Consider the following 21,518-nt stretch of genomic DNA (forward strand, 5'->3'; position numbering starts at 1 on the left):
CTGATTGCAACCTGATTTTGTTCACTCCGCTGAAAGTAGAAATAGTAATTCACATTCTCTTCACATGATTGAATATGGTGATAATTATATAAGCTTCAAATGAAGCAGCTAAATAAAGTAAACTGTGTGGTCGTTTAATTGAGTCATAACAATGTAAGATATTGTCCTTCAGTTGACATTTATCAACAGCATATATGTCATATGATTTCCTAAGAAGAAGTCATAATTTCGTTCCTCTAATTTTTCCTTATTGTACACACGGTCAAGGATTTCTGACTAACAGAATGGTTGAAGTGGATGAAATTTTTGTTGAAATATTTGGTTTCGATACTAATAACTGACAGCTAAAGAAGTGAACCCAACTAAATGCTAATTGCCAAACGAATGTGATCTCTAGCAACCTGAATAAAATATCTCTAACTCATTACATTTTATACGCTCGCTGTCGAGCACAACTGCAAATTTAATTAAAACTTTATAAAGTAGTATTAAATGAACAAATAGTAGCCACAGAACTTGCACAAAATGGCATTGTGCCAACTAACTTATTTGAAAAATGCTCATGAATCGTCATTTTACAGTTTATGTCAACTCAATGATCTTGGCAGCTCTATGAAACTGTATGATGATTGGGTTGCCTATCAAGGGATAACTATAACACCCACATCTCGTAATGCTAGTATGTTTTTTATTGGTGGCCTGTTTTTTTCTCAACAGTCGAATTACCTTACTTTGCTCTCTCAAAATTCATCGGGTGAGACAATTTTTCCTCAATCAGCGAATTGATTAAGTACGATTAAGTGAAATCCAAAGAACCACAAGCTTGAAACACTAACTTAATAATTGTTCCGACCCCCACTTTAGAGGGGAGGGAGGAAGTATATACTCAAATGGGATTTTTTTGTTCAGACAATTTTGGCCGATCAATATATTCATCGTAGAGAGTTGTGAGAGGTATCATCAAGAAGCATTTACATCTTAGAATATGGAATTAAAATTTTTTCGAATTTCATTTTTTACAGGGAGTTACCAACGTTTGAATTTTTGTGAATGTTTGACAGTTTTTATTCCCATTTTTTTAGTAATTTTTGGCACAATTTTGCTAACATTATTAAAATAAGTTAAAATTTTGAAAGTAGAGTGTTATTATTGCCGTTAGAGACGGAAGACCGTTGCTGAATTATTTGATTTGAGTTTTTTGGCTAAACAATTTGATATAATTTTCAAAATTGAGACTTTTTCTTCAAAAATTGGACAAAAAATGCTTTTTTGGTACACTTCGTTTAAGTTTGCCGAAATCGGAGACCTATAAACTGCTGACACAATCCCTCTAATATCCAAAAGAAAGCTAGTTGAAACTCAGCGCCCTATAAAAGAATTATATTTTTGCGTTTTTTACAAATTTAACTCGATAGTTATACAAAATGCATCATTGTTTTCTTAAGTATTTGAAGTATTTCACTCAACGATTGGTCTCATTCGCAGTCATTTGGAACATTTGGCCGTTTTTTTGGCCCGCAGCAGTATCAGGGATAGGTTTGATATTATCATGGATTCTTAAAATCAGAAATTTTTAAAAATTTTTATATTGGTGCTGCCTTTTTTCAAAATATTTTGCTTTTGTTTTTTAATGTTAATTACCGACAAAAAATTTTCATGCAGGGCTTCATAATAGACAGCTCCCATATAGGTAGAAATGAAACCGAATGTTGATATAGGTTTTTTTGATATTCTAATGGTTTTTATGGCTTTGAAGTTGAGTTTTAGTAAACTTAAGATCAGTTCTTGTGTTTTGCCTTCAATTGTTATTCTTCTTGCGCTCTGATAACTAAATCTAAGCACCCAAAGGTCCAAATGACTTCCTCAAAAGATGCAAGTGGACCTGCACCATTGATTCGTTTAATACCTAATATCTCATATGTCATTGAATGTATTTTTTTGAGGACATTTCATTGACTTTCTTTTTAAAAATATCAATTTTATAATACTTCTTTCAACTTTTAGTTTATTCTCAGTAAACACAGGTCAAATTTTCTTTCTTTTTGAAACTAATCTTGTGGCGAATTGTTTTAAACGAACGGTTTCTTGATTTTGGTACTACGATTTTTCATAAAAAATTTTGTGATTTTTCTGCATAAGTGCCTTTTTTCGCTATTGTTTTTGTTTCTTTGGTAATTTGTAACTTTACTTAACAATTTTTTTAAAAAACAATTTAAAAAAAACAGTAACTGAACATATTTTTCAATTTCCTAACCTATGGCTTTAAGTGCTGCGACACCGTTCTCCTGCAGAATTTGGCAGAGTTTTCTATTTTTGCCATGTTTTTATAGTTTATTTTTGTTGTCGTATGCCAAATACTGGATAATTAAAGGTCTCAGTGGCCCTTTGTTGATACTTAGGTTAACTTAATAATTGATATCTTATTAGAGCTAATGGTTTTTCGACTTTCAAATAACTTTTCTCAAAAACTGTAAAAGTATTTTTCAATTTATCCCTTTTTGTTCTCGTTTCCGTTTTTTTTCGTATTCTACAATGTTGTATTATTTTTAAAGCTTGGCCTCATCATCGAAAGATCTGTGTGTTTTATTGAAGCAGATAATGATTTTTCTGTTGGTTAAAAGTTTTGACTGATGTCTTCAGGTCTCAGACAATTTGTTACAGAATCATTTTGTGAAATTTAAATACTTTTCAATTTTGATTGTTTTTTGCTGTCATTTTGAAATAGTCCTTTCACATAAAGATTAGTCATTATTGATCTTCAAAGGATGCGCAAGTGAACATTTATTTTCTCGTAGTTAGTGTTTTATAATTTTAATGGCTTCAACACTGTGGTTTCGTATTGTTGTTTGTGAATTGTTTAGTTCAGATTGTATTTAAGGTTTTTTATAGTTCTGTAAAATAGTCTCTCTAAAAACAGGCTCACTTAGTTTTCGCAGAAGTTGCAGTATAAACGGTCTTCTTTTTTAGTCAAAAACTTATGTTGGCCATGAAATTTGAAGGTTTTTGTTTTTAAGAAAGGCAATGGACCTCTGAGATTTGCAATTTTATTTCTGTTAACTTTTAGCTTAGCACCTCTATAGACAAGTCACATCCTTTTTCCAGTGAGCAACCATTTGTTTTTATAACGATTTTATTTTCCTCAAATGGTCTTTGTTCTTGGTACAACCAGTTTTCATAAAATATTCGTGATTTTTTCATATTCGCCATTTTTTCTAGGTTTTTAGTTTTTTTTTTCACATTATCTCAATAACGGGTGATCCACTGGTCAATTGAAAACAACGCAATCAAACACTTTTGATGTTTTTAGTGAACACCTTAATGTTTAATTGGCTGGGACATCATTTTCGTGCAAATTTTTTGCGCAAATTTTTTGTACCAATTTTTACGTGAAATTTTTTTCTTTTTCCGTGCATTTGTCGTTTGTTAGTAGTCGTAAGACATACCCTGGATAATGAATGGTGTCAGTTGCGCTCTAGCGAGGTCTAAAAAAATCTCTCAATGATTTCAGTTGATGCATAATGTTTCTAATCAAATTGAAAATGATTGCTTTCAAAAATGCAACGTTTTTTTAAACGTTGCTCTTTTGCACATTTCTTGTGGAGTTATTACCAAGTCCAGGTCGCATTGAGGAAAAGTTCCATCTTTTTCTATATTGAAGAAGCGGTTAATCTTTTTTTGGTTATTAATTATTTTCAAAAATTGGACAACAAGCTTTTGTCGTAATTATTATTTGCAATTAATTGATTTTTATCGCCGTTTTTTCTAGTAGTTTTATTATGGTAGTAAAAGGTCTCATCGGTTGTCTAAGCTAAGGTAGATTGTTTTATTCATTTAGTAGTTTGTTGAACGATATGTTATGTTAATTTTTTTGATCTCTTCCTCATTTGGCAGACAATTAAGTGAAAAATGTAGATGATTGGGATCGGAGCGTTTTGTGCAAACGCACGTTACCGAGCCTCCTTGTTTAGTTTTTCAATTCAGTTTTCCAACAAGCAACTCATACTAATTGTTAAGGTTTTAAACTAAAAACTGATTATCTCTCAACTAAAAATGGACCTCTGAAACACAGTCCAACAAAAACGGATAATTATTAATCCGATCGTCTCGCTGATTCGTCGCAGAAATATCTGCCAAAAAATAAAAAAACATTTAAAGTTCTTCATTGCGGTGAAACTCTTATGGAGACCCTTGCCTGGTTGCCTAGTGTCGATTCTTTGTGCAAACATTCTTTTAGCGCAAACAACAAAGTTGTTACTATGGCACAAAACTAAGGTTTCTCTAGTAATGAGTGAATTTGAAACTTGCAAGAATCTTGCAAGCTTATGCAAAAGTTCCAAGATTCTAACAAGAATTTTGCAAGATATCAATCTTGCAAGATCTTGCAATCTTTTTGATTCATTTTGCAAGTAGTCTTGCAAGTTTAATAGAAAAAACTTGCGAGGATCTTGCAAGTGAATCAAAACGTCGATCACTAGGGTTTACATTTTATAATGCCAATGAAGCAATAACGTTTTGATTTGAATATTAGTACGTATTTTGAAAATGTCAGTTGAGATGGCCGAAAAATTTGGTCTAAAAATAGATGCTGTTAGCTTTGGGCAGTTAAAGAGTTTTTGTTTGCATAAGCTGTAATTCGAGGTAAACAACTTCCCGGTTCGAGGTTTGGCGGTAAATATTCGTCAGAAATTCATTTAAATGCGGTGAAAAAAAAATAATTTTCGTCGCGTATTTCTTACATCTTTTTACGGTGAATGCGGTGAATCACTGTGAATTATTTATTTTCACCGCGTTCTCAGTAATCTTACAAAAAAGGATCATCCCCACCCTGTTTCGAACCTCTGCACTCCTGCAAGCCTTCAACTGCCTAGTCCACTGCGCCAACTGTCACGTATATCTTTAAAATTTCTTGTGAATTTAAATCAGATTGAGTAAATTTTGGAAATCATATGCGGCGAATTTTTGTAAGAAATGCGGTGAAATGTGGTGAATTATTTTTTTTCACCGCATTCACCGCTTTCACCGAATTTCCTACATTAATTTGCCACAAAATTCGATGCGGTGAATTTTTGTTAGGGCTGCGGTGAAATGCGGTGAAATATTTATTTTCACCGCATTCACCGCAATCAACGCATTTCTTACAAAAATTTACCCAAACACCTCGACCCGGGTTTCCATACTCTTAATTGCGGCGATCTATTGAAATAATTTTTTTAAAAAACGAGCTCCCATTTTTCGTGTTAGCGCTCAGTTACTGACTGTAGAACAAAGGGGAGCTTCGCTCGCAACTTTTACTGAAACTCAACTTCTGAAGATATCTGACAAAAAAATAAAAAGTTGAACATCAGTTTAGTATTATTCAATATCAAAACAAGTTGCAGTAAATAACAATTTCAACCAGCTGCTCGCGAGTGCTGAGCCGCCGGAGTAGCAAACGTGTGAAAATTGTTAACAAATTACATTTATCGACTTTCAATTAAAAATAACTCATTATAAAAACAGAACGTTTATTCGCCCAAAATTTCTGTTCATAACAAACAAGCTTTGTCTCATCTAGCCCAATGAGATAATCGGTCGTGTTTGCATCAAACGGTGTAACCAACTTTAGGCTGCTTTTGAACTGGGCTGCAACTATGTGCTACTTATACAAAGAGCCTAATATGTCTTTTTTGAGTGGCCTTTTTTAGATCAGGTTCTACTTGACTGTTGTTATCCTTACTTTTTTTTGAGTTATTAATTGTCTCCCTGGTTCGATTTTCGTTGTAAGTTACGTTAAAAAAACATAACAAGTTCAAACTTGTTGGCCCAGCTGAAATTAAATTTCAAAGGACCATATGTCTAACACATATATCATTGTGTTTTCTCTTAATTTTTTAGTTCCCCTACGAGGGTCCTTAAGAACACTTTTTCAAGCATAGGCCGGTGTATTCAAGTTCTCAATTTGTGCGTTTTCTACATGTATTTTATTGACGGTTTTCTGCAATATGATTGTGGAATCTTCAAAGAAATATCATCAAGAAATGACTAGATAACTCTCAATGTTACCAGCTTGTTACTATGCGATTATCAATCGTAGGATTTTTCAAAGAAGAAGATCCAAATCTATCCTGCTACAACATTTGCTATTCGTGCTTTCAAAATATTGATCGCAAGGATTTTGAAATCCTAATTGTTGTGTTTCATTGGATAACGAAATTATGGATGAAATATTCTTAAATAGAGTTTTAAAATACAGTTTTGGTTCTTTAAAACGTCAAAAGAACATGTTTGTTAACTTTCATGCTCTTTGTAATGCGTCAGTTTTTTGTTAATTGCCGTACAACTATTTGATTTTGCATCGAACAATAGCGTGTTAAATTTTGTCGTGTAAATATTCAATCTGCTAGTCCACCGGACTGAGTCCGAACTTTGACCTTTTAGAACGAAGAGAAGAAGAGTGATTTTTGTAAAGGGTTAATCAAAAGTGCAAACTCACGCACATAAGCCAGCAAACTATTTTTTCATCTCTTTGAGACCTACTTAAATTGCTTTTAAATCAGTTTTCACCGATGATAGGATGACAATCGTAGCTAATTATATTTGTTATGTTTGGTGAGCTTTTCAACCGCTCTTTTTAACTGTCGCTTTCCCGACAGAAGAGATATCAGGTTCTCAAACAATAGAAAATTAATTGAGATCAGTGTTAAGGAAAATCAGTGAAAAGCAAAATCAGTGGTAAGAAAAATTAGTTGTAAAAAAATTTTCAGAAGAGAAGACACATGATTAGGATTTTCTAATGTCGTTTTCTTCTTTTTCCAATATAGTGTAATGTGAAATTTTTGCTCCTTTTTCATGGTATGGCATGACTTTCAAGCTCATGGTCAACCATACAAGACCAAGCTCGATCAAATTTTGCTGTTGAAATAACATGTCGAGTGATGCGGACACAACAGGTTGAACGTTTTCAACGCGCTCAATCATGCAGTTTGATTAAAGAAACAATACCCAGCACAATTTGACTGGTTCTTTAGCGGAGTCAACTTCTAGGCCGAGCGTAAATGCGCGTAAAATCTTGAATTACGGCCAAAAAAGTTTACTAAAAATCCCCGCAAAGATATACCCGCAAACATTTTCAGCAATTAATTCTTCAACAACTCCTTCAATGTTTTCATCGCTAATTCAAGCACTTTATAAAATTATTCATAACTGATTCGGCAATGTTACAGCGACTTACTGCAGAACCTGATTCTCTTGTGTCTGAGCATTGTTTTTTGCACTAGGCCAAAGACACAAGACACCTGGGCTTTATTACAACTGATATTTTATCTTAAAACTCTAGTTTTATTTTTTTCTTAAAACGATTTTTCAACGTTTTTTGACACTTGCCAAAAATCTTTCATTGAATTATAAAGTGGCATTATATTGTGAATTAACCCTGAAAACGGCGCGGAAAATTTTGAATTAGCGCCGCTGAAAATAACTGAACTTGTGCTGAGCTTTTTAATTAACTTTTTTTGCTATTTTTTGCATTTTAAGCCACTAATCAGTGCTTTTTACCAAAATTAAGCGTTCTTCTCTCAAAAATAAGCGCTCAAAAATGAGCAACAGCACAACCCAGCTACAAAATGATTCTTAAGATTTTACGCTAAAAGATCATGTCTGCCTTCACTTTCTTATTAGCTTTTTGGCGTGTACCTGTTTAGTTTTTGACGAGTCTTTTGAGCCGGAAAGTGCAGTGGCTACTTCTATGGGCATTTCAAAGGAGGACATTGCGAAGGCCATAGAGGACATAGACATGGACTTGACCCCTATTGCCACCCGTGAAAACATTGCACTTGTCATGCTGCCACTTTGCTGCGCTACTGAGAGGTAACATTTTACTCATTTTAGATGCAACATTTCTATCTTTTTCATCTATACATTGCTTCTATAGTCTGTCCCATAAAGTTGAAATAAGCGAACGTTCGAAAAACGCCAAAAACGTGCAATTGCGGTGAACAGAATGCGGTGAAAAAAAATTTTTTACCTCTACCACGAAGCCGTGAAAAAAAATTCACCGCTAAAATTGCAATCTTACAAAAATTTACCGCTAAATTCAGCGCTAATCTTACATTAGTTTTTGACCAAACCTCGACCCGGGAATTGAGCATCAATGTGCTCGTCTGAATGTCGACGTTTTCTCCATTAAGTTGGTAAGAATGTTGGAACAGCAGTGAATGCGGAGACAATTTTATGAAAATTTATGAATTAAGGTAAAACGAATATACGGTATATAAGGTCTTTAAATTTTTAATTCGAGAAGGCGAACAGCCCAAAGTGTTATTACAATTTCAAAACAAACCTGCTGTGCAGGTGAGACATACTTTCGATAATCGCCGACGAAAAGGCAGTGCCCTATATGGAAATTCCAGTTGGTTCAATTTTAAAATGCTTTCCACCTAATATGTTTGACGGAAGCGCATGTTGATTTTTGCTCAATTTCGAGAAGAAAAGCCGGCAAAACAATCATAATCATTTCAAAAACCTGACTGAAGTAGTCGACTTCTCGAAAACCTTTTGAAAGCAACGAAACAAGCGAAACAAAAGAAATCAACCCGCTCACATGAAAATTCTTTTTTGTATCATTATAATTGCTTCAAAACTAGCAACCTCTCTCGTATCCAATGTTTTGTTTCCGCTCCTTCCTTTCTTTCTCTTTTTCCGCATTTCTGTTTGGAAAATTTGTGATCACCATTCCAAAGTCCAAACTGAAAAAGGAAAAGTCAAAGATCATTCTTCCTTTGTCCATTTTTCCTTCAATTTTTCCTAAAGGTTAAACTCTCGACCTTAAAAGCTTGGAAGCTCAAATATGGGACCAATGGACTCAAAACTATGAATTATTTTACACGGATATACATTACCATATGATAACATTTTTGAAAAAAAACTCAAACATAAACTAGCAGCGCATGTGGACTCGTTTTTTGTCAATTCGGGGTTAAAAACTTGCAAATTTGTGTTCAGTGTTTTCATAGATAAAAAAATGTGAGGAGTAACTGTAGATCTGGAATAAATTTTGGGTTTATTACTCTAATCAGCAAGTGAGTTAACAGACCAGTGAGGTGTTCCTAAATCTTGTATTACTTTAATTCTAAATTAGTGTAATCGGGTACTTATTTATTTACTGATTTTTCTACACTAATTTTCTAACATTATTTAAGGTATTTAGAAAAAATTTCGGTTTTTCTTTAACTATAGAATGTAAACTTCGTTTATTGGTAATCAACAAAAGTTGTTGTTCTACAGGAACAAGAACCTACTGTTAACTAAAACTGCTTGACTCTTAATTGCTGTTTCTAGAAGGAAAAACATAGGTTTGTACAGTTTTAGTTAATTCACTTCTAACAAATTCACTTGTAAACAAATTCTTTAACAACTGGGGAAGTTTTGAAATTTGACTACGGCTATGCCAAAAACCGGAGAAAATAGTCCGAAATAGAACTGAGAGCAGCAAAAAGCTCTCAAATTTTGTTGCCGTCTAGGTCAAACTTCTAGAGTTGATTGCTACGGCTTAGCCCCTACTTTAATTTGATTTTGATATAGTCAGTTTCTATAAATTCTCTTAAATATGACTTTAAAATGATGTTTTAGTTAGAGATATTTTGGAGACGTTTAAATGCTAGCATGTTTAAATAGAATTGTTAAATTGCGGGTTTATTTTCTGTAACATCTAGAGCTAAATTTATTCATTGGCCATATTGCATTTCAAAAATGTTTCTGGCCTGAAAATAATTTTCTCAAATTTTCTCAGATTTAACTTTAAGAATTATTACGGAAGTCAATTGTCTTCGTGATGCGACTGATATATAATTTTTATTATAGAACCTACTCGATTAATTATGCTTCAAAACATACTCGTGCAAGAGTAGTATATCGTGAGCAAGAGTGGGGGGGGGGGGGGTAAAAAGACGTACCTATGTATAAAGTATTACGTATAGCCCATATTCTCTCAAATTCCAAAGACGTACCTCACAGCATGATACCCAAGGTGTTCACGCAAGGGGGATTAGCAAGTTAATCCCTTAATATTAAATTAGTAAGGTCATTCACTCATTCCCATGTTGCACTTTAATAATGCAAATTTCCAAGGACGTACCTCACAGCATGACAACCAAGCTGTTCTCTCAAAGGGGATTAACTAGGTAATGTTTTAATATTAAATTAGATAGGATGACTCATTTACACTTACGTACGGTTTACGTGATTTGCAAAAATGTACCTCACAGCATGATACCCAAGCTGTTCACACGAAGGGGATTAGCAAGATAGTGTCTGAACAACAAATCAGTAAGGACATTGACCCCTACCATATTGCACTTTAATAATGTAAATTTCCAAGGACGTACCTCACAGCATGACACCCAAGGTGTTCAAGCGAGGGGAATTAGCAAGCTAATCCCTTATTATTAAATTAGTAAGGTCATTTAATCATTCCCATATTGCACTTTAATAATGGAAATTTCCAGAGATGTGCCTCACAGCATGACACCCAAGCTGTTCTCACGAAAAAGATTAGCAAGATAATCCGTCAATAAGAAATCAGTAAGGTCATTTACCTTTTCTCATACTACACTTTACTAATGTCAAATTCCAAAGACGTACCTCACAGCATGATACCCAAGCTGTTCACACGAAGGGGATTAGCAAGATACCCCTTAATAACAAAATGGGTCATTGACGCCCTTCCATATTACAATTTAATAATGTAAATTACCAAAGACGTGCCTCACAGAATGATACTCAAGCTGTTCACACGAAAGGGATTAGCAAGATAATCCTTTAATAATAAATTGGATGACTCATTTACAGTTACGTACGACTTTTCAAAAATGGACCTCACATCATGACACCCAAGTTGTTCACACAAAGGGGGATTAGCAAGATAATCCTTCAGTAATAATTTAGGGGCAAAAGGATGTACCAAAGTATTAACAATAGGTATAGCCCATTTCCCTCAAATCCCACAGATGTACCTCACAGCAAGATACCCACGCTGTTCACTCAAAGGGGATTAGTAAGATAATCCTTATAATAATAAATTAGGATGACTCATTTACAGTTACGTACGACGTCAAAAATGGAGCTCACAGCATGACACCAAAGCTGTTCACACAAAGGCGGATTAGCAAGATAATCCTTCAATGATAATTTAGGGGTAAAAGGATGTACCAATGTATTAACATTAGGTATAGCCCATTTTCCCTCACACGAAGGGGATTAGCAAAATAGTGTCTGAACAACAAATCAGTAAGGACATTGACCCGCTACCATATTGCACCTTAATAATGTAAATTTCCAAGGACGTACCTCACAGCATGACACCCAAGGTGTTCAAGCGAGGGGAATTAGCAAGTTAATCCCTTATTATTAAATTAGTAAGGTCATTTACTCATTCCCATATTGCACTTTAATAATGGAAATTTCCAAAGATGTGCCTCACAGCATGACACCCAAGCTGTTCTCACGAAAAAGATTAGCAAGATAATCCGTCAATAAGAAATCAGTAAGGTCATTTACCTTTTCTCATACTACACTTTACTAATGTCAAATTCCAAAGACGTACCTCACAGCATGATACCCAAATTGTTCACACGAAGGGGATTAGCAAGTTACCCCTTAATAACAAAATGGGTCATTGACGCCCTTCCATATTACACTTTAATAGTGTAAATTTCCAAAGACGTGCCTCACAGAATGATACTCAAGCTGTTCACACGAAAGGGATTAGCAAGATAATCCTTTAATAATAAATTGGACGACTCATTTACAGTTACGTACGACTTTTCAAAAATGGACCTCACATCATGACACCCAAGTTGTTCACACAAAGGGGGATTAGCAAGATAATCCTTCAGTGTTAATTTAGGGGTAAAAGGATGTACCAATGTATTAACATTAGGTATAGCCCATTTTCCCTCAAATCCCACAGATGTACCTCACAGAAGATACCCACGCTGTTCACTCAAAGGGGATTAGCAAGATAATCCTTTAATAATAAATTAGGATAACTCATTTACAGTTACGTACGACGTCAAAAATGGAGCTCACAGCATGACACCAAAGCTGTTCACACAAAGGCGGATTAGCAAGATAATCCTTCAATGATAATTTAGGGGTAAAAGGATGTACCAATGTATTAACATTAGGTATAGCCCATCTTCCCTCACACGAAGGGGATTAGCAAGATAGTGTCTGAACAACAAATCAGTAAGGACATTGACCCCCTACCATATTGCACTTTAAAAATGTAAATTTCCAAGGACGTACCTCACAGCATGACACCCAAGGTGTTCAAGCGAGGGGAATTAGCAAGTTAATCCCTTATTATTAAATTAGTAAGGTCATTTACTCATTCCCATATTGCACTTTAATAATGGAAATTTCCAAAGGTGTGCCTCACAGCATGACACCCAAGCTGTTCTCACGAAAAAGATTAGCAAGATAATCCGTCAATAAGAAATCAGTAAGGTCATTTACCTTTTCTCATACTACACTTTACTAATGTCAATTTCCAAAGACGTACCTCACAGCATGATACCCAAGCTGTTCACACGAAGGAGATTAGCAAGATACCCCTTAATAACAAAATGGGTCATTGACGCCCTTCCATATTACACTTTAATAATGTAAATTTCCAAAGACGTGCCTCACAGAATGATACTCAAGCTGTTCACACGAAAGGGATTAGCAAGATAATCCTTCAGTGATTATTTAGGGGTAAAAGGATGTACCAATGTATTAACATTAGGTATAGCCCATTTTCCCTCAAATCCCACAGATGTACCTCACAGCAAGATACCCACGCTGTTCACTCAAAGGGGATTAGTAAGATAATCCTTATAATACTAAATTAGGATGACTCATTTACAGTTACGTACGACGTCAAAAATGGAGCTCACAGCATGACACCAAAGCTGTTCACACAAAGGCGGATTAGCAAGATAATCCTTCAATGATAATTTAGGGGTAAAAGGATGTACCAATGTATTAACATTAGGTATAGCCCATTTTCCCTCACACGAAGGGGATTAGCAAGATAGTGTCTGAACAACAAATCAGTAAGGACATTGACCCCCTACCATATTGCACCTTAATAATGTAAATTTCCAAGGACGTACCTCACAGCATGACACCCAAGGTGTTCAAGCGAGGGGAAATAGCAAGTTAATCCCTTATTATTAAATTAGTAAGGTCATTTACTCATTCCCATATTGCACTTTAATAATGGAAATTTCCAAAGATGTGCCTCACAGCATGACACCCAAGCTGTTCTCACGAAAAAGATTAGCAAGATAATCCGTCAATAAGAAATCAGTAAGGTCATTTACCTTTTCTCATACTACACTTTACTAATGTCAATTTCCAAAGACGTACCTCACAGCATGATACCCAAGCTGTTCACACGAAGGGGATTAGCAAGATACCCCTTAATAACAAAATGGGTCATTGACGCCCTTCCATATTACACTTTAATAATGTAAATTTCCAAAGACGTGCCTCACAGAATGATACTCAAGCTGTTCACACGAAAGGGATTAGCAAGATAATCCTTCAGTGATAATTTAGGGGTAAAAGGATGTACCAATGTATTAACATTAGGTATAGCCCATTTTCCCTCAAATCCCACAGATGTACCTCACAGCAAGATACCCACGCTGTTCACTCAAAGGGGATTAGAAAGATAATCCTTTAATAATAAATTAGGATGACTCATTTACAGTTACGTACGACGTCAAAAATGGAGCTCACAGCATGACACCAAAGCTGTTCACACAAAGGCGGATTAGCAAGATAATCCTTCAATGATAATTTAGGGGTAAAAGGATGTACCAATGTATTAACATTAGGTATAGCCCATTTTCCCTCAAATCCCACAGATGTACCTCACAGCAAGATACCCACGCTGTTCACTCAAAGGGGATTAGAAAGATAATCCTTTAATAATAAATTAGGATGACTCATTTACAGTTACGTACGACGTCAAAAATGGAGCTCACAGCATGACACCAAAGCTGTTCACACAAAGGCGGATTAGCAAGATAATCCTTCAATGATAATTTAGGGGTAAAAGGATGTACCAATGTATTAACATTAGGTATAGCCCATTTTCCCTCAAATCCCACAGATGTACCTCACAGCAAGATACCCACGCTGTTCACTCAAAGGGGATTAGAAAGATAATCCTTTAATAATAAATTAGGATGACTCATTTACAGTTACGTACGACGTCAAAAATGGAGCTCACAGCATGACACCAAAGCTGTTCACACAAAGGCGGATTAGCAAGATAATCCTTCAATGTTAATTTAGGGGTAAAAGTATGTACCAATGTATTAACATTAGGTATAGCCCATTTTCCCTCAAATCCCACAGATGTACCTCACAGCAAGATACCCACGCTGTTCACTCAAAGGGGATTAGCAAGATAATCCTTTAATAATAAATTAGGATGACTCATTTACAGTTACGTACGACGTCAAAAATGGAGCTCACAGCATGACACCAAAGCTGTTCACACAAAGGCGGATTAGCAAGATAATCCTTCAATGATAATTTAGGGGTAAAAGGATGTACCAATGTATTAACATTAGGTATAGCCCATTTTCCCTCAAATCCCACAGATGTACCTCACAGCAAGATACCCACGCTGTTCACTCAAAGGGGATTAGAAAGATAATCCTTTAATAATAAATTAGGATGACTCATTTACAGTTACGTACGACGTCAAAAATGGAGCTCACAGCATGACACCAAAGCTGTTCACACAAAGGCGGATTAGCAAGATAATCCTTCAATGATAATTTAGGGGTAAAAGGATGTACCAATGTATTAACATTAGGTATAGCCCATTTTCCCTCAAATCCCACAGATGTACCTCACAGCAAGATACCCACGCTGTTCACTCAAAGGGGATTAGAAAGATAATCCTTTAATAATAAATTAGGATGACTCATTTACAGTTACGTACGACGTCAAAAATGGAGCTCACAGCATGACACCAAAGCTGTTCACACAAAGGCGGATTAGCAAGATAATCCTTCAATGATAATTTAGGGGTAAAAGGATGTACCAATGTATTAACATTAGGTATAGCCCATTTTCCCTCAAATCCCACAGATGTACCTCACAGCAAGATACCCACGCTGTTCACTCAAAGGGGATTAGAAAGATAATCCTTTAATAATAAATTAGGATGACTCATTTACAGTTACGTACGACGTCAAAAATGGAGCTCACAGCATGACACCAAAGCTGTTCACACAAAGGCGGATTAGCAAGATAATCCTTCAATGATAATTTAGGGGTAAAAGGATGTACCAATGTATTAACATTAGGTATAGCCCATTTTCCCTCAAATCCCACAGATGTACCTCACAGCAAGATACCCACGCTGTTCACTCAAAGGGGATTAGAAAGATAATCCTTTAATAATAAATTAGGATGACTCATTTACAGTTACGTACGACGTCAAAAATGGAGCTCACAGCATGACACCAAAGCTGTTCACACAAAGGCGGATTAGCAAGATAATCCTTCAATGATAATTTAGGGGTAAAAGGATGTACCAATGTATTAACATTAGGTATAGCCCATTTTCACTCAAATCCCGCAGATGTACCTCACAGCAAGATACCCACGCTGTTCACTCAAAGGGGATTAGAAAGATAATCCTTTAATAATAAATTAGGATGACTCATTTACAGTTACGTACGACGTCAAAAATGGAGCTCACAGCATGACACCAAAGCTGTTCACACAAAGGCGGATTAGCAAGATAATCCTTCAATGATAATTTAGGGGTAAAAGGATGTACCAATGTATTAACATTAGGTATAGCCCATTTTCCCTCACACGAAGGGGATTAGCAAGATAGTGTCTGAACAACAAATCAGTAAGGACATTGACCCCCTACCATATTGCACTTTAATAATGTAAATTTCCAAGGACGTACCTCACAGCATGACACCCAAGGTGTTCAAGCGAGGGGAATTAGCAAGTTAATCCCTTTTTATTAAATTAGTAAGGTCATTTACTCATTCCCATATTGCACTTTAATAATGGAAATTTCCAAAGATGTGCCTCACAGCCTGACACCCAAGCTGTTCTCACGAAAAAGATTAGCAAGATAATCCGTCAATAAGAAATCAGTAAGTTCATTTACCTTTTCTCATCCTACACTTTACTAATGTCAAATTCCAAAGACGTACCTCACAGCATGATACCCAAGCTGTTCACACGAAGGGGATTAGCAAGATACCCCTTAATAACAAAATGGGTCATTGACGCCCTTCCATATTACACTTTACTAATGTAAATTTCCAAAGACGTGCCTCACAGAATGATACTCAAGCTGTTCACACGAAAGGGATTAGCAAGATAATCCTTTAATAATAAATTGGATGACTCATTTACAGTTACGTACGACTTTTCAAAAATGGACCTCACATCATGACACCCAAGTTGTTCACACAAAGGGGGATTAGCAAGATAATCCTTCAAAAATAAATTAGGATGACTCATTCACAGTTACGTACGACTTTTCGAAAATGTACCTCACAGTATGATACCCAAGCTGTTCACACGAGGGGGATTAGCAAGATAATCCCTTAATATTAAATTAGTAAGCTCATTTACCCTTTCCCAAATCACAAATTACTATGTCAATTTCCAAAGATGTACCTCCTCACTGTATGATACCCCAGCTGTTCACACGAAGGGCAGTAGCAAGACAAAGCCTTGAAAAAAAAAGCTTTTTAGGTCATTTACCCTTTCCCATATTACACTTTACAAATGTCAATTTCCAAAGACGTACCGCACAGCATGATACCCAAGCTGTTCATACGAAGGGTATGAGCAAAATAATAACTTAATAGCAAATTATTTAGGACACTTACCCTTTCTCATAGTAAACTTTTCTAATGTAAAATTCCAAAGAAGTACCTCACAGCATGTTACACAAGCCGTCCACACTAAGAGGATTAGCAAGATAGCGCCTTAACATCAAATTAGTTAGGTCATTTACCGTTTCCCATAGTACATTTTAATAATGTCAATTTCCAAGGATGTACCTCACAGCATGATTCCAGAGCTGTTCACACGAAGGGGATTAGCAAGATAATCCTTTAATAAAAATTTAGGATGACTCATTTACAGTTACGTACAACTTTTCAAAAACGTACCTCACAGTATGATACCCAAGCTGTTCACGTGAAGGGGATTAGCAAGAAAGTGTCTGAACAACAAATCAGTAAGGACATTGACCCCCTACCATATTGCACTTTAATAATGTAAATTTCCAAGGACGTACCTCACAGCATGACACCCAAGGTGTTCAAGCTAGGGGGATTAGCAAGTTAATCCCTTATTTTTAAATTAGTAAGGTCATTTACTCATTCCCGTATTGCGCTTTAATAATGTAAATTTCCAAAGATGCGCCTCACAGCATGACACCTAAGCTGTTCTCACGAAAAAGATTAGCAAGATAATCCGTCAATAAGAAATCAGTAAGGTCATTTACCTTTTCTCAAACTACACTTTACTAATGTCAAATTCCAAAGACGTACCTCACAGCATGATACCCAAGCTGTTCACACGAAGGGGATTAGCAAGATACCCCTTAATATCAAAATGGGTCATTGATGCCCTTCCATATTACACTTTAATAATGTAAATTTCCAAAGACTTGCCTCACAGAATGATACTCAAGCTGTTCACACGAAAGGGATTAGCAAGATAATCCTTTAATAATAAATTAGGATGACTCATTAACAGTTACGTACGACGTCAAAAATGGAGCTCACAGCAAGACACCCAAGCTGTTCACACAAAGGCGGATTAGCAAGATAATCCTTCAATGATTATTTAGGGGTAAAAGGATGTACCAATGTATTAACATTAGGTATAGCCCATTCTCCCTCAAATCCCACAGATGTACCTCAAAGCATGATACCCACGCTGTTCACTCAAAGGGGATTAGCAAGATAATTCTTTAATAATAAATTAGGATGACTCGATTACAGTTACGTACGACTTTTCAAAAATGGACCTCACAGCATGACACCCAAGCTGTTCACACAAAGGGGAGTTAGCAAGATAATCCTTCAAAAATAAATTAGGATGACTCATTCACAGTTACGTACGACTTTTCGAAAATGTACCTCACAGTATGATACCAACGCTGTTCACACGAGGGGGATTAGCAAGATATTCCCTTAATATTAAATTAGTAAGCTCATTTACCCTTTCCCAAATCACAAATTACCATGTCAATTTCCAAAGATGTACCTCTTCACAGTATGATACCCAAGCTGTTCATACGAAGGGGATGAGCAAAATATTCTCTTAATAGCAAATTATTTAGGACATTTTCCCTTTCTCATAGTAAACTTTTCTAATGTAAAATTCCAAAGAACTACCTCACAGCATGTTACACAAGCCGTCCACACTAAGAGGAATAGCAAGATAGCGCCTTCACATCAAATTAGTTAGGTCATTTACCGTTTCCCATAGTACACTTTAATAATGTCGATTTCCAAGGATGTACCTCACAGCATGATTCCAGAGCTGTTCACACGAAGGGGATTAGCAAGATAATCCTTTAATAATAATTTAGGATGACTCATTTACAGTTACGTGCAACTTTTCAAAAAAGTACCTCACAGTATGATACCCAAGCTGTTCACGTGCAGGGGATTAGCAAGAAAGTGGCTTAACAATAAATCAGAAAGGTCATTGACCCCTACCATATTACAGTCTATTAATGTAAAATTTCAAAGACGTACCTCACAGCATGATACCCAAGCTGCTAGCTGTTCACACGATGAGGTTCTACAAAAACCAAATTCGAAACACAAATTTGCAAGTGTCAGACAACATGGAACTGAGCAGATCATTCCGTCAGCAATTTTGTGATTATGAGTTGTCCTATAGACCAATGTATGAAAATCAACTGGGATTTTTTGAGGTGGAGAGAGAACGTTAAATTTCTCTGGTGTGTGTCTGACGAGTATGACAATTTGCAGGAGGAGAAACCTCAACAGGATTGTGACGAATGGGAAAATGGGTCAATGACAGAGAGTATTATTGCAAGTATAGAGGAAGAGAACGCACTTGAACTCATGTTTGGCAGCAAAAATTGCGACAAGGCAGTCCCCTTTTCGTGTTTTACTACAGTAAAGGGACAATACAAAATGAAAGAAGTACAGGGAGCATCGACTGTTGAAAATACTTCACTCAAGTCTGCCAAAAACCATCCGCAGTAAAGTAGTCGATGAATGTGCAGATAACCAAAATCATATTTTTTCTCATGATGAAATTGAAGCAATATCTGAAAAAACTTCCATCAAATGTGAGCAACCGGCGTATTGTACACAAAAGACGGACAAGCAAAGGGCTCGTGCTGTCAATAACCCAGAGAGAGGGGGAAGTAGAAAGCCAGAAGTTGATGAGAAGGAAGAAAAAATGTGTCCTCCATTGAGCAAATTGAGATGACATACTGATAACTAAACTAGCAATCTGAGAAGCTATTCCTTCGGCTGAAAATTTTTGTGTGAATTTCCTATATAATTTCATATCTTATGCTAGTATTTTTTGTGATGACTGATTGGCTGATTAGTTTGGAATATTCTGTTTTTGAACTCAGAAAAGCTTAAGTGCATGTATGCTTTTGAATTAATACTTTGATACTAATATTTAATTGAGTTTTAAAAATGCATTTTCGGAAACAATTTTTTTCAAAAGTTCAATTTTTAGTTTACATATTTCTCAAAAAGAGCATGTTTTGTAATTTCTGTTTTTTTTCTCAAAAATGCGGGTTAATAGTTGTTGCAGAGACTGTAAAGTTGATTGGAAATAGTTGAAATGGAAATGATATGGTTATCAGATAATGGACCGTAGTCGACATACGACCACAAAATATCTGAAAGGTTCTCATGTGGATAAGTTTAATATCAACAAGTCTCTGAACGATTTCAGTTGACCAGAAATGCATCCATTGTGGTACTGGATGATGCAAAGTGATTGCAGTGATAATTTCACTGCAGACTCTAGCAACAATTGTTTACCACGAATACAATGCAATAATCATGGAACTTTTGATAAGAGAACAACTGGTTTTTCTTAAGAAGAATTTTCGGCGAAGAATTTTTAAATATAGATACATATCATTAAGCATAAAATTTACAATTCTTTTAAGTTGAAAACCATTTCCATTAGTTTATTATTGTTTTGAAAAAAAAGTTGTTTTGCTAAAGGAAATTTTTTTTTAAATGTAATTTTTATAAGGTTTTTAACAAAAAAAGTAAATTTGATGTGTTTTTTTTCTATTTTTACATTTTTCAGTTTCTGAAGTTTTTTTCATGTAAAATTTTCATTTCGTTTTTTAAAATTATTGTTTTACCTAAAGTATTTTTTTTAAATGTCGTTTTTTACATAAGGTTTCAATAAAAAATATATATTTTGTTGGTTTTCTTCTATTTTTTCCATTTTTCAGTTTTGTTAGTTTTTTTTGTAAAATTTTCAATTTAATTGTTTTTTTTATTAAAAAAAACTGTTTTACTAAATTTTTTTTTCTTCAAAAATGTCGTTTTTTACATAAGGTTTTTAACAAAAACTATATATTTTGTTGTTTTTTATTTTTCCATTTTTCAGTTTTGGAGGATTTTTTCATGTAACAATTTCATTTTCATTATTTTTTCATTAGAAAATGTTGTTTTACTAGAATAAATTTTTTCAAAAATGTCGTTTTTTACATAGGGTTTTTAACCAAAAATGTATATTTTGTAGTTGTTTCTTATTTTTCTATTTTTCCATTTTTTAGTTTTGGAAGTTTTTTTCATGTAAAATTTCAAATTCATTATTTTTTCATTAAAAAATGTGATTTTACTAAAGCAAAATTTTTTAAAAATGTGGTTTTCTACATAGGGTTTTTAACCAAAAATGTATATTTTGTTGTTTTTTATTTTTCTATTTTTCCATTTTCTAGTTTTTGAAGTTTTTTTCATGTAAAATTTTCAATTTAATTATTTTTGTCATTTAAAAATGTTGCTTTACTAAAATAATTTTTCTTCAAAAATGGCGTTTTTTACATAAGGGGTTTAACCAAAAATGTATATTTTGTTGTTTTTCATTTTTCTATTTTTCCATTTTTCAACTTTTGAAGTTTTTTCCATTGTAAATGAAAAAATCTTCGAAGATTGAAAAATGGAAAAATAGAAAAATAAAAAACAACAAAATATACATTTTTGGTTAAACCCCTTATGTAAAAAACGGCAATTTTGAAGAAAAATTATTTTAGTAAAGCAACATTTTTGAATGAAAAAAATAATTAAATTGAAAATTTTACATGAAAAAGACTTCAAAAACTGAAAAATGTAAAAATAGAAAAAAAACCAACATATTAGACATTGTTGGTTAAAAACCTTATGTAAAAACGGCATTTTCGAAAAAAAATTATTTTAGTAAAACAACAGTTTTAATTGAAAAAATAATGAAATTGAAAATTT

The 21,518-nt window shown here is 34.6% G+C and overlaps 1 protein-coding gene across 1 annotated transcript in view; it reads left to right on the plus strand.

Moving 5' to 3' along the window:
* The window catches only part of LOC142345471 (uncharacterized), a 58,871-nt gene that overhangs the window by 30,385 nt on the left and 6,968 nt on the right, over nucleotides 1–21,518 (plus strand). The window contains exon 4 of the mRNA XM_075397530.1: nucleotides 7,680–7,845. Within this exon, the coding sequence (XP_075253645.1) occupies nucleotides 7,680–7,845 (166 nt within the window). The remainder of the gene's footprint in view (nucleotides 1–7,679; nucleotides 7,846–21,518) is intronic.

Source organism: Convolutriloba macropyga, chromosome 9 (assembly GCF_964194025.1).
Source record: "Convolutriloba macropyga chromosome 9, txConMacr16.3, whole genome shotgun sequence".
Lineage (NCBI taxonomy): Eukaryota > Metazoa > Xenacoelomorpha > Acoela > Convolutidae > Convolutriloba > Convolutriloba macropyga.